We start from the raw sequence: 13853 nt of genomic DNA on the forward strand, positions 1-13853 counted from the left end.
TGTGTGTGTGTGTGTGTGTGTGTGTGTGTGTGTGTGTGTGTGTGTGTAAATACACTCCCGGAATATCCATAGAATGTGAAAGTGAAAGTCACTCAGTCGTGTCCGACTCTGTGATCCCATGGACTATACAGTCCATGGAATTCTCCAGGCCAGAATACTGGAATGGGTAGCCTTTCCCTTCTGCAGGGGATCTTCCCATCCCAGAGATTGAACTCAGGTCTCCTGCATTGCAGGGTGCTTTCTTTACCAGCTGAGCCACAAGGGAAGCCCAAGATTACTGGAGTGGGTAGCCTATCCCTTCTCCAGCGGATCTTCCCGACCCAGGAATCAAACCGGGGTCTCCTGCATTGCAGGCGGATTTTACCAACTGAGCCATCAGGGATCCATAGAATAAGAAAATCTAAGGGTGGAAACCAAGACTCTGCGAAAGCCTACTTTGACTTAGTAGATTTTAAAACATCATCTGTTAACTTTTTTGTGAATTTGTTCTGCTCTTTGTATATTTAAAAAGTGGTAATGTTAAAATTGGTAATATTAGCTCACAGTAAATAAACATCAATCTTTTATATTTGAATAGGAATTTATAGTTTATAGGCACTTTCAAAAAGATGTTTATTTTTTCTTAAAACCCTCTTGAATTAAGGAGGGCAGATGTTACCTGGCATTTTTTTTAAATTGAGAATTTAGCTCAAAGTTACATGATTCATCCACGGTTTCCTAGAAGGCAATGGAGCTGGTGGAGCCCACGCCTCCTGACCCTAGTTGGTGCCCAGTGGTGCGTCCTTCTTCACCTGCCCCCTGCTCCTCATCCCTGTACTTGGGTTCCTGCGAGAGAAAACACCAGGCACACCCTGCCCAGATGCACATTGCTTTACTTCCAGCGAGGCCTCCACCCTGAATCTCAACCTTCTTCCTGATTTTGGCTGCTGGAACTGAGAAAAAAAAAAAAAACAACCAAGAAAAATGGTGAAGGTTACTGTTGGTTTGCCAAGAGCTGACGTAGGAAACACTTGTGTTTTATCCCTGCGAGTGGATATGAAGGGATATGGTTATGAGGGATTGGATGGAGTTTTGGTAATTTTGTCAAAACCCAGTGTTTGCCTTGACAACTGCATAACATATGCTTGGTGCTCCCCAGTCCTGTGCCCTGTTTACTGTGGGAGACAGAAGTCGTTGTCATAGAACCTCTCTACCCACAATTTAAAACTTTACATAATTTCTAGCAAAAATATAGAGAAACAAAGGCAAGTAATTTATAGTGATGTGTTGCAGTAGGCATGTGCTTACATGTACACAGGGAGACATAGTTAGATTCTCCCACTTGTTGAATCCCTAAGAATATGAAAGCTGCAAATGTAGTCTAATCAGGTGTATTCTACTGGCCATTCAGATACCCCAAATATAGTAGTGACATGATTTTTTGAAATGATGAACAAATATTAATATAATTCCCAGCAAAATACCAGAAGCCCGCCCAATTCCTTTGATTTATGTCGTATTTGTGTTGCAGAAAGTTTTATGTATATTAAAACTGCATCTAATAATTGTACTTGTATATATTAAAAAACGGAGAAGGCAATGGCACCCTACTTGAGTACTCTTGCCTGGAAAATCCCATGGACAGAGGAGCCTGGTGGGCTGCAGTCCATGGGGTCGCAAAGAATCGGACACGACTGAGTGGCTTCACTTTCACTTTTTTCTTTCATGCATTGGGGAAGGAAATGGCAACCCACTCCAGTGTTCTTGCCTGGAGAATCCCAGGGATGGTGGAGCCTGGTGGGCTTCTATCATGGAGTCACACAGAGTCAGACCCGACTGAAGCTACTTAGCAGCAGCAGCATATTAAAAAAAAAAAATCTTATTTATTTTTTGGCTGTGCTGGGTGGGTCTTCGTGGCTGCATGGGCTGGGCTTCTCTTTAGTTGCAGCAAGCAGGAGCTACTCTCTGGTTGCAGTGTGCAGGCTTCTCTTTGTGGTGGCTTCTCTTGTTGCTGAGCCCCGGGCTCTGGAACACAGGCTCAGGAGCTGTGGTGCATGAGCTTAGTTGCTCCACAGCATGTGGGGTCTTCCTGGACCAGGGATTAAACCCATGTCTCCTGCATTGGCTGGTGGATTCTTTACCACTGAGCCACCAGGGAAGTACTGTACTTAAATAATAAACAGTGTTGGAATCTAGTCTCAGATGGTTGTAAGTTGACTTGCTTGCCAACATGAATGTCCAGTTGGATATGTGAAAGCATGAAAGTTGTGGGATTTAGGACAGTTCCTTGTTGCATAGAACTGTCAATATCAAATTGTCTGTCAAATGTCAAAGATGTCCTCTGAATTATTAAGACGGTTGAAAAAATTGCTCCCACAGACTTAGAGTACACCTCCAAGAAGGCAGTGTCACTTCCCTAAAAATCTGTCTCTGCCTCCAACACTTCAGAAAGACACACAAACCTGAGGGACCCCAAGGGAACAAAGACATCCCAGAATTTCAAACCAGAAGCTCATTGTGCTGTGACTTCATTGTCTAGAGGAGAGGCTGGAGCAGGAGGCAGAGAGTATCTGTTGTGTTTTCACCCCAGAGCTGAGATATGCTTTTTACCTTCATCTTGCTGTGGTCAGCCTGCACTGTCTATTCTGCATTCTTGTGGTTGAAGTTTTTTTTACTCTCTCCTTTCCCATCCTTATGGCTGGCTTGGGGAGGCTTCCTTTAGACTAGGTTCTGAAGGAGTTGTGAAAAAGAGATTGGAAAATATCCAAGAAAACTGGTGGACATTTTTTTGTGTGTGTGATATCTAAAATATAACTGCAGTTTATCTGATGAAAGATTTTTATTTAAGGGATTTGTGACTTTGCAACTATATGGCTGAATTAATTTGGTATGTAAATAGTGGCAATTTTGTACCTTGATCATTTGAGAGGATATAATTTTGCTATAAACTATAGTATTTTAATAATAGAGTTTGTGAATTATTTTACAGAATTAATCCTTATTAAAAGTGGAGATCAATATGGGAGGAAATAACCTATTACTTTGTGATTTCAAGTGTCAGTATTTTTTGCTTTCTCCTCTTGGTGGGAAGCATTTTGGTGTTAGAAGTGCTTAAGTTCAAATACTCAAGTTCTGCCACAGTGTGGCTGTGTGATCTAAAGCAAACTAATCAGTATGTCCAAGCCTTACTGTAAAATGTTGTCATCAGTAATGTGGAGGTGCTGATATTTAAAGGCATAGTTGCAAGGATTAGTGTAAAACATCTGACAGAATTTTCTTCTAGTACTTATTCCTAAGCGTCTGTAATTTTTGTGCTGTTTGACATAATGTTGACAAAAATTTTAGTCTTCTTTTTTTACTTGACCTCTTTCCATAGTGTAAACTGTCTTTATAATGACTGTTTTAAAAGTATTGAAGTATTAGAAAGTATTACAGTGGACCCATGACATCCTGCTACTAAAATACACTCTGTAGTTAGTACCTGGTGTTATGAACTGTAAACTTACCTGCTTCTATCAAGAAAAAAAGCTTAAAAAAAGAAAAACCCTTCATTTCTTGAGATAGTTAGAAACAAAACCAAGAGGAAACAACAGAGCTGAGTTGAGTGTGGGAAGTGGGCCAAGGGTGGGCTTACCAGTAGAGTGGTACACTCCCACACCCAGCCTGAAATTGTAGCCTTCTGCAGACATATTTGCATGTCATGGACTTCCGGGTTGAACACAAAAATTGTCAACACTACAAACATTAAATCTGAGAATATCAACAATATACTCTTTACCTAATAATGATATCAGCATATGTAAACTTTAGTTTTGTTTCCAGATTTTTTCACTATGAAAATGATGCTGTTAAATAGCTTTTTCCTTTTCTAGTAATATTTCTTTGAGACAACTCTCTTAGAAGTAGAATTACTTTTTTAAAGGAGATAAACCTTTTATGATACTTCATGTAATTGCCAAATTGTTTATAAAAATATTATATAGATTTGTACTATACTAGGTAAGTAGTTTCAGCCACACATAGCTAGGGATTTTCATTTAAAGAGTTTTGGAGGCACTAATTTAACAGATGAAATATTGGTTTTAATTTATATTTCCTTGTCTAGTATTAAATTTAAACATTTAATTTTCATATATTTATGTATTTCTTCTAGCACTTGTTATTCATTCATATCTTTCTCCTATTTAACTTATGGGATCATTAACAATTTAGTTCCTTTTCAGGGTTTTGGATAAATTAGAATTTTATCTAAGCACATTATCCTACTTTTCTCTTTCAGCTCCAGTAATAAACCGATTTACAAGGCGTGCCTCAGGTAAGTCTCCTTATGGATTTTGCTTACTAATGGTGACATTTTAAAAATGGGTTGGATAAGAAGGTATGAAAAGAATAATTGCTATAGAGTAATAACTTATTTATCAGTCATTTTCCCAGAAAACAGCCATATGATAATATCAAGAACTAGGAAGTAAATGGAAATATCCTCTGAGTGGCTGAATTTAAAATCCCACTGTGGCTAATGTATGGAGACTCTTACCCAAATTTGTTTATTTCTGCACTTGATTAATTACTAATTACATGGTTATTTGGTTTGCCAGCCACATTTTAGAAGTGATTTAGAACTTGGATAAAAGTGAAATCACTCAGTCGTGTCCGATTCTTTGTGACCCCACCAGGCTCCTCTGTCCATGGGCTTCTCTAGGCAAGAATACTGGAGTGGGTTGCCATTCCCTTCTCCAGGGGATCTTCCCCACCCAGGGATCGAACCCGGGTCTTATGCATTGCAGCCAGATGCTTTACTGTCTGAACCACCAGGGAAGGAGACTCAAAACGGGAAGGGATGATAGTTTTTAATAAAGACATGAAAACTCATAACACTGAGATGTAAGAACTTGTCATCATGGAGCCATTTAGAATAGGAGCAAATTGCTTTATATTTGTTGGTATCCTGGAGATACCTTAGTAACCTCTTGCGTATTCACAATGAGGAAGACCTTAGCCATTGGCAAGAATTTAGACTTGGTTCCCTACACTGGATACTTCCCCCGTGGCTCAGCAGTAAAGACTCTGCCTGCAATGCAGGAGATGCGAGTTGGATCCCTGGGGTGGGGAGATCCCCTAGAGGAAGGTATGGCAACCCACTCCAGTATTCTTGCCTGGAAAACCCTGGGCAGAGGAGCTTGGTGGGCTGTAGTCCATAGGGTTGCAAAGAGTTAGACGTGATTCAAGCAACTTAACATACACTCATACTGGGTACCACCTACATTACATGGGTGGGTAAGTACAGGACACAGCTGAAAGCATTTCTATCCTAAGTGAGTTTGGGCATTGAAATGGATAAATTATTGTTTGGAAAATTCACCTCTGTGAAATACCTTCTTCTCTAAAGATAGAGGACAAATGAAGTACTACCATGTTTGGTTTGAAAAAAAAACTACATTCTTTTATTTATAACTAAGTTTTTTGGTTGAAAAACAAGATAAAATTCAAATAGATCATCTTTGACATTTATACAATACAAATGAGTCATTTATTTCATAAAATTACCTCCTTTCCATATGTGCTATATTATTAAGGGTGTTTTAAAATTAAGTTTTGTATTTAAGTTGTCAGCAGTTACTGGTATAATTTACTCTTACTATGTGGTGACCAGGTCTATAAGGAATAAGAGATTAGGAAAATATGTTCTATTGGGATGGTATCTGCTTTATCCTTGTAAGCTTTCTGTAATGTCAAGGAGTATCTATTTTAAATGTTGGAAACAAAAAGTAGATTATAATGCCTTTTGTGGAGTGAGTAATTGTTTTTTGTTAGTAAGGCATCAATCAGACTTTATCCCAAAGTAGAGTAATCAAGAGTGATTTTATTCTGGTGTAATACATAGTCTTTGTCAACAGTGGTGAAAACAGAGAGGAACAATAAGAGAGAATCAGTAGTGTGATATCTTGTCTTCATGATGTGAAAGTCTTTCCATAGAAATGTAATTAAGACTCTTAGAATAAATTATCTCCCTTTCTGCCTGACATGAGACATTATTTCTGGGCAAATTCCATTAACATTTGTTGTTCAATATACTTACTATTGGTTTGATAGATCCAGGGCTCAGTAGGTTCCTGAGTGGAGTCTTAACTACTAGACTACCAGGGAAGTCCCAATGTCGGTTCATTTCGAAACAGCATTGTTTGAGCCCCTACCACCGCAGCTAAATCTGTGTCCATTTTATCTTAGCAAAATTGGCTGGAAATGCAGGTAAGATGGAACCCCAGCAAAGAAATACACATTCAAGTCAAATGTTGCATTTTTTTCCTAGAGTGACAGGTAATAGGAAATGTGAAAACAGCAGGAAGCAGTTGAAAGAGAAATGAAGTGATATCAAGTTCAGAGCGGTGTTACAAAAGCTTTTAAAGGTATAAGTATTGTAGTGCTGTGCTTAGTCACTCAGTCGTGTCGGACTCTTTACAACTCTAATAATATAACATGCTGGAGACCACTGTAGGATTGAACTTTGACGGTGATTATTGGGAGGAAAAGACAACTGGCTTATGGAGTACCCTGATAGGTCAGGGACTATGTTAAGCATCTCATTATATACATGTATATCTTATATACATGTATATCTTATATACATTTTCAGTCTTTTGGGCAAGGGAAATGAAATATTTACTACCTTAGATGAAAAGATCACTAAAACTTTTTTGACAAAGAAGAAAACAGAAACAGTCTTAAGGCATCTTGAGGAGGAAATTCTTTATTTCTCTTTGTAAATTTAATTTAGTGGCTAAAAGTAATTTAATTAAAGAAGTAGAGATAGACTTCAATTTCTTTTGAAATAGCATTTCCAAAAAATGACAAAAATAAATACCCACTTAAAATAGAGAAATTCATATTTGATAGTTAAAAATATTTCTTCAGATATCTTTTTTTGATGACATTTTAGTTCAGAAATACTTTTCAGAAATAAACTATAAATTTAAATTTGTAATGTGAGAACTGTAATTTAAGGGAAAAAAATTACGTCAGGTAAAATCAACCAGACGTATAGGATATAAGAATTTATTTCTTATTTATCTATTATTTTTAAATGAGGGCTTCCCTGTAGTCCAGATGGTAAAAAATCTGTCTGCAGTGCAGGAGACCTGAGTTCGATCCCCGGATTGGGAAGTTATCTGAGGAGGGAATGGCAACCCACTGCAATATTCTTGCCTGGAGAATCCCATGGACAGAGGAGCCTCATGGGCTACAGTCCGTGGGGTCTCAAAGAGTGGGGCACAACTGACTAACACTACTACTACTCTTTTTAAATAATAGTATAACAACAAATACTGTGTGTATACATTACAACAATAAAAAACAATTTGATAGTGCCAGATATTCAGCCACTTTTGATTGAATGGAAAGCTTAGGACTCTTATATACATAGTCCTTATCTGACTGAGTTTCCTAAATCTTTGAGATTTTGGCTTTTCGATTCATACTGCGCCTGTCAAAAGTAGATATTTCAACCTGAGTGCTTCAAACAAAACAGTTTTTCCTTTTCATGCCTTTTTTTTTTTTTTCTTATGGTTTAGGAGGATGAGGGGTCTGTTTATATTAAGAATGTGTTTAACAGATACATTATTTTGGATCATTTTTATACTTTTAATAACACTGTATCTGTTGAACTGTCTTCATGTATTTTCAGTGCCTGCCCATAAACCTGTTGGTTTTTCTTTCTATAAAAGGAATTAGTTTCACTCAGTTTTCAAACAAAATTCTTAGAATTTTAAGAGTTTTTAGAAGTTTCATAAACTTGTTTTCCATTTGGTTCAGAAATGAAAGGCATGTATTAGTAACATTGCGTATGTTTAAAATGGACAGCGTGTTGATTCAATACATTTATATATTACAGTATGATTATCCATAAACTTATTTTTAAACAACCTCCCATGATCCTAATCCTATTTTTAAACAATTTTTTTTTTGTTTTGTTCTTTCATTCTTTTATGATCCATTTCTCCTCTGAGTAATCACTTCTTACCGGTATGTCTTTTCAGATACACAAAAGTCACATACATAATCTGCTTTAGACTTTTGATAGAAATAACACTGACAATTTGGGGTTTCGTTTTCTTAAAACTTATGGACTTTGTTTTGGAAGATTATTTTTTTCATGGAAAAGAAAGGAAATATACCGTTTATTGTTTGTTGTTGTTGTTTAGTTGTGAAGTCATATCTGACTCTTTGCAGCCTCAGGGACTGTAGCCCACCAGGTTTCCTCTGTCCATGGGATTTCTCAGGCAAGAATACTGTACTGGAGGGGATCACGAGATCTTCCCCACCCAAGGATCAAACCCACATCTCTTGCTTGGCAGACGGATTCTTTACCACTAAGCCACTGGGGAAGCCCATTTATTGTTTAATTACTATTAAAATTAGTGGTAGTATAGAGATAGTGGCTGAATAAATCTTTGAAGAATAAAACTTAAAGCAAACAGCAACTCTATTGCATTATTTTTTATCTGGTATATTGTATGGGAACGACCCTGGAATGTAGAGTTATACAGACTTGAGTTCAAACCACCCATTTACTGTGTGAATTTGTAGATAAGTTATTTATCTCATGGAGTGTTTCTTTCTTATTTTCATTTTCTTTCACTTTGAGGTCATAGCAGCAATAATCACCTTGTTATGGGTAAGTTAGATGGTTTTTGTAAAGCAGAGTATCGAGGCTCTCAAAAAAGTTGGTGGTCAGCCCCCTGGAACATAGTTTAGAACAAAACAATAAAATGCTCAACTCTGTGTCTTAGTCTGTCAAAAAAGTCTTGAAGAGTCATAACAGTATTTGATATTCATCCTTTAATATGAGTCTCTCTTTTTATTGTTTATACATTGCAGGGTTTTTTTTTAAAGAGCTTAATGGTTTTCCTTTGTGGTTTTGGCTCTGAATTGAAAAACAAATAGAAATGACCCATTAATCTTGAGACAATGCGTTCTCAGGAGGTCAGACCTCTCTGAATTTTTTTTTAACCTCAGAATTTTATTTTGAAAAGGTCAAGCTTATAGAAAAGTTTGAGGAATAGTTCAATGAACACCTTTACCTAGATTTCCGAGGTGTTACTACTATTTTGCCACATTTGTATGCTCTTTTCTTTTTTTCCTTGCACATGCCCAGATAAATACTTGTATTTATTTATTTTTAACTGAACCTTTTAGGAATCATAAATAGTTCATGCATATCTCCTGAGAACAAGGACATTTTCTACATAATATAACATGCAGGGAATTTAACCTTGATATCATGCTGTTATCTAATCTACTGTCTAGAGTCCGATTTCCTCAGTTGTCTTGGTATGTCTTTTTTTTTTTTTCTTCATTCAAGCACATTCAAGGATTTGACATTGCATTTAATTGTCATGACTCCACTTTTCTTGTCTTTCATAAGTTGGCTCCCTGAAATTTTGAAAACTGCTTTTCTAGAGTTCTGACAGTTGTCCCCAACAGTGAGGCACTTCCCCCTGTGGCCTGTTCTTAGACTGTACAGACACAGCCACTGTCTGGTCACGATGCCCCATTGAAGACCATGAAGTCTTTGCATGGACATTTAGCGTTGCTTTCATGAACAGCTATTGAGCATCACTGGATCTAGTACATCATTTTTTTCCCTTAAAATAGAAGTGAAAATGAAACTCCAAATTGTGAATTAGCTAATTTTCTTTTCTCATGTTGAGAATTAGCTGCTGTTCAATTTTTAGCCATAACATGAGCAACTGAATTTTATAGTATATTTTTAACAGAGCTAAGATCTAATTTTCCCTAAACCAGCGTGTGGAATAATTCAGAGGTGAAATTAAGTCTTTGAATCTCACACACCCACTATGTAAAATGGCACATTAAAAACTCAGTAATATCACCCTCAAACAGAGCATGGTTAGTTCCCAAGAAAAGTAGTGAAATAGCAGAAGTTCAGATCTCATCTTGAATCTGATTCAGGGAACATATGCTTCCTTGATTCAGGGAGCATATGCTTCCTTTTGTTTTGTTTTGAAAATATTTTGTAGCCTTGGTGTTCATTGTTTTTATTTTAAAGTTATTTGACAAGAGCTCTTAGCCCCCAAATTATTTTCTCCCAGAGGTCATTCTTGTATTTTCAAACTAATTTGCTGGTATGAATATATTTACATTTATATTTTGTGCTTAGAAGCTCATTTCAAGTTTGATAGTCAAAAACACTAGATAATGCATTCTGTGAGAATCCTACTTTAATTTACTAATTCATTTAGCAAAGGTTACTGAGTCTTTATTTTGTGCCAGTTATAGTGCTAAAGATGCAAGAAGAGCAGGATAGGGCCCCTTAGGAAGTTCAGAGTCTAGTGGCGTGTGCTTAGTGCCACAATATCCAAAGAGTGAAAAGGACAAAAGGTATAGTTCTTCCAGAGTGTGGGGCTCACGGAAAGGTGCCATTGAGCTGATCTTTAAGGCTTATGATGTGGGTTTCAGCAGGTAGATAAGGGTAGTATCTGTACTTTGTCACTAGTAGCTAGCTATTTTTATTATAAATCCTTTTTTATAGTATGGTGCTCTACACTTGACCTCTGCCATCAGGCACCTGTGACCTGAAGTAAGCAGACGCTCAAGGCCATGGACAGCAGAGGCTTGAAGGCCAGGAGTTATCTCTGCCTTTAATAAAACCATTGCTGCAAAATGTTTAGGGTCTCTCTTACCAGGGGAGGCCGTGTAGGCTCTGCTTTCAGACAGACCTAGGCTGGAGTATTTACTCTGCTACTCATATACCCACTTATGAAAAGTGTGTGTGAGTGTGTTGGTCTTAGGTACCTCTGTTTCTCCAGGTATAAAATGGAGATAATAGCTATCTCACAAAAAGATTGTAATGATTAAACAGTAGATAATACACGAAAGTCACTTGATACAGTATTCACCCCAGTTTGGTTCCACAATCTCAGCCTGAGGTTCACATGAGTCTTCGAAATAGGCAGGGGCCTCCAGGAGCCTGGACTGGATTTAAGGGTGTCCGAGGTATCTTGTCGACTGCACGGGGGACACCAAGAATTGTTTAGAAAGATAACACTCAGGGGTGGGGCTGAAGTCAAGAGTCAGACAGCTCCATGGAGGCAGCCAGATGAATCCAGAGTGCCAGCACCGGGCAGGGAGGTGAGGGGAGGGTGGAGGGTGGACCTGGCGGGGGCGGGGTGGTCTCTGAGAGGCCAGTGCACAGGCCCTGGGACTCCTTGTTGGGGGAGTGGTTCCAAGCCACTTGTTCGTTCTGTGTTCTCAGGCTTGTGTTACAGTGGATTCTTCCTTGGGATCCATCACAAGCCAGAGGAGGGGGCCAGAGCCAGTGCTGCTTCCCTTCTGCCCCAGTTTCTTCCCCACCTCCGCCCTCCCTGGCAGTCCTAGCTGACTGGTGCTTCTGACTTGCAGTGCAAGACAGCCCAGTGGACCATGGCAGGTGTTACGTCTCTGATTCTTTTTTGTTAGGCCCAGGAATGCTGATAAACTGTCTATGGCCAGTGGGAGATTAGCTCCTGACCTTTATTGCAATGTCTCCCAAGTTCTCTTGGAGATCCCCAGGAAGGGAAAGAGAAAGACAATAGTAAAACCTTGGTCTGTAGTTCAGGGCTGGGTAGGGCATCTCCTCCTGCTCTTAAATGTGTCCTCAGACTCGGGGCCAGCAGATGCCAAGTGCTTGGAAGATGGCAGGGAGGCCTGTGCAGCTTGCTGAGCCCCTTGTGCGTCAGGTGCCTGGATACTGCCTGTGAAATAGACAGGAAGGCGTAGGGTGGACATTTGAGCTAACTGCAGCTGTTCTGTAAGGATGATCAGAGTGGAGGTCACCACTCCACAGCTGTGTGAAGGACCAGTTCTCCCTGCCCTTCACCCCCAATCCATTGCACACCTGCCCTTTTGTAAACTGTAGTGAAATTGCCAGGGTGGTATCACAAAGCTACTACTGAATAATTGTAATATCTCCTAGAAGCTCCTGCTGTCTGGAGTTACCTCACTATGGATGCTGAGGTTTAGGTGTCATGACCTTGGTGTGGTCTGTATGAGATATGAAAGTTCTCATAAGAAGCTTTTCAAAAGGGAAATTGCACATTTATCTGGAGGAACTGATGATTAAAACAAAACCAAAAAGTATATTTTACCATTTGGGCATTTTTATGAGAGCAGGCTGAACGTGAGTGGCACCCTTGGACAGGTAGGATGCTGGTATGTGGGGGCCCCTGGCCCTGGTTCATGGTGTGTGTGTTCTTACCTCTGTTTCTGGCATCCATTTGCCTCTTCATGTTGGAAACACTCCATGAGGTTTGCTTGTCTGGCCTTGCGACAACTCACCCCACGCCATGTACCCCACCGCTCAGCACTCTTTCTTTCTTTCTAGGTGCCATCTATGTATGCACACAAGCTGCTGTTACTGTTGAACGTTGTTTGATATCGTGGCTGTTCACATTTCTCTTATCCTCTACTAAACCATGCGCGTACTAATTAGTGAACTGTGGGAAAAGGGCATTTCTGGGTGAAGTCGAAGAAAAAAAGAGAATGGGAGGTAAGGGAACGGGAGTCTCGGAAGGATGGGAAGATTGGGTCATCTGTGTTGTAACGTGCTTTAAGATTCCAGAGGAGTTGGGACCAGTATGCATCAGTTGTGGAGTGAGCCTGCTAAAGTAGATATTGGATGAAGCTTTATTGGGGTTGAGGAAGCAGAAAAAAATTGAGGGTGGCCTTGGACATTGCTGTGTTCTGTGACTACGGCAGAACTGGGGTGGAAATAAGACAGAGCTAGGTGCTGGTCCAAGGGTGCCAGAATGTCATGAATCTCAGAAGCAGGGCATCAACAGGGAGTACATGTATGGTCTGGATGCCAGAGTGGAGAGCCAGGGCCATCCCTCACCATCATTTGGATCCCACTGTGTGCAGAGCATAGGACCTTTGACAGCAGTGGTGCTCTTACAGTGGTTAGGGGCAAGGGCTGTCCCACAGGTCAGCTATTGAGTAGATATTTATTGAGCACTTAGCATCACCAGGCATGGTGTTAGGCGCTGGGCAGAGCAGCAGTAAACATGCTCTGCCTTCCAGGACCAACAGAGAAGCTTAGAGAGGCATGGGGATGAAACTGGGGAAAGCTGGTTGTCTAGACGGTCTTGCGTCTTGTGGATGACCAAGGATGACAGAACGACGAGGACAGTTGGATGGAGGGTCTTCGTCATTCACTATGAATGCTTATTCAGCTAAACTTCCTGTAAAGCTAACTCTATCAGGTTCCCAGTGAGAGCACCTTAACCTCATGTTTATCATGATTACAGAAGGCAGGAGGTATAGAAGCAAAGAGCTTGCATTTGAGGCCATTCTTCCATTTATTGACCAAATATTCAACAAGAGCCTGCAGTGTGTTTGGCACAGAGCTGGGCCAGAGGCTGATAAATGTAATTTAGGATTTCGGTTGCATTATTTTTTAGCTGTGTGACTGTGGACAACTTCCTTAAATCCTCTTTTGTAAAACTGGGTTGGTATAATTCACGAAGAGATGTAGGCAAAGCTTTTTTTAAAAAAAAAATGCGTGGTGCCTGACGCACAATGGGTGCTAAATAAACTTTTATATATCTTTAGGCTCAATTTATCAAATTTTAATCTAATCAGAATGTCACGATATTAGTATCTATGTTATTTTCTCTGATAATCCCTCCCACTTAATTTTAATTGACCAAAGTGCATAATTCTGTGTATCTTTTACAGCTAATTCCCTTACTGCAAATTTGGATTAACTTAATTAACACCATGTCAATATTTGTGGGGAGATGGGAGAGATTTCTCTCAAATGTAACATCCTTTAGCTTCAAGTAAAAACAGAAAGCAACTTCAGTCTCCCCTAAATTATA

The 13853-nt window shown here is 39.4% G+C and overlaps 1 protein-coding gene across 2 annotated transcripts in view; it reads left to right on the plus strand.

The window, feature by feature from the left end:
- Positions 1-13853, plus strand: part of PRKAR2B (protein kinase cAMP-dependent type II regulatory subunit beta) — a 111672-nt gene that overhangs the window by 21377 nt on the left and 76442 nt on the right. For both annotated transcript variants that reach the window (XM_040260826.1, XM_040260827.1), the window contains exon 2: positions 4259-4294. In XM_040260826.1, the coding sequence (XP_040116760.1) occupies positions 4259-4294 (36 nt within the window). The remainder of the gene's footprint in view (positions 1-4258; positions 4295-13853) is intronic.

This window comes from Oryx dammah, unplaced genomic scaffold (genome assembly GCF_014754425.2).
Source record: "Oryx dammah isolate SB20612 unplaced genomic scaffold, SCBI_Odam_1.1 HiC_scaffold_18, whole genome shotgun sequence".
NCBI classification, from domain to species: Eukaryota; Metazoa; Chordata; class Mammalia; order Artiodactyla; family Bovidae; genus Oryx; species Oryx dammah.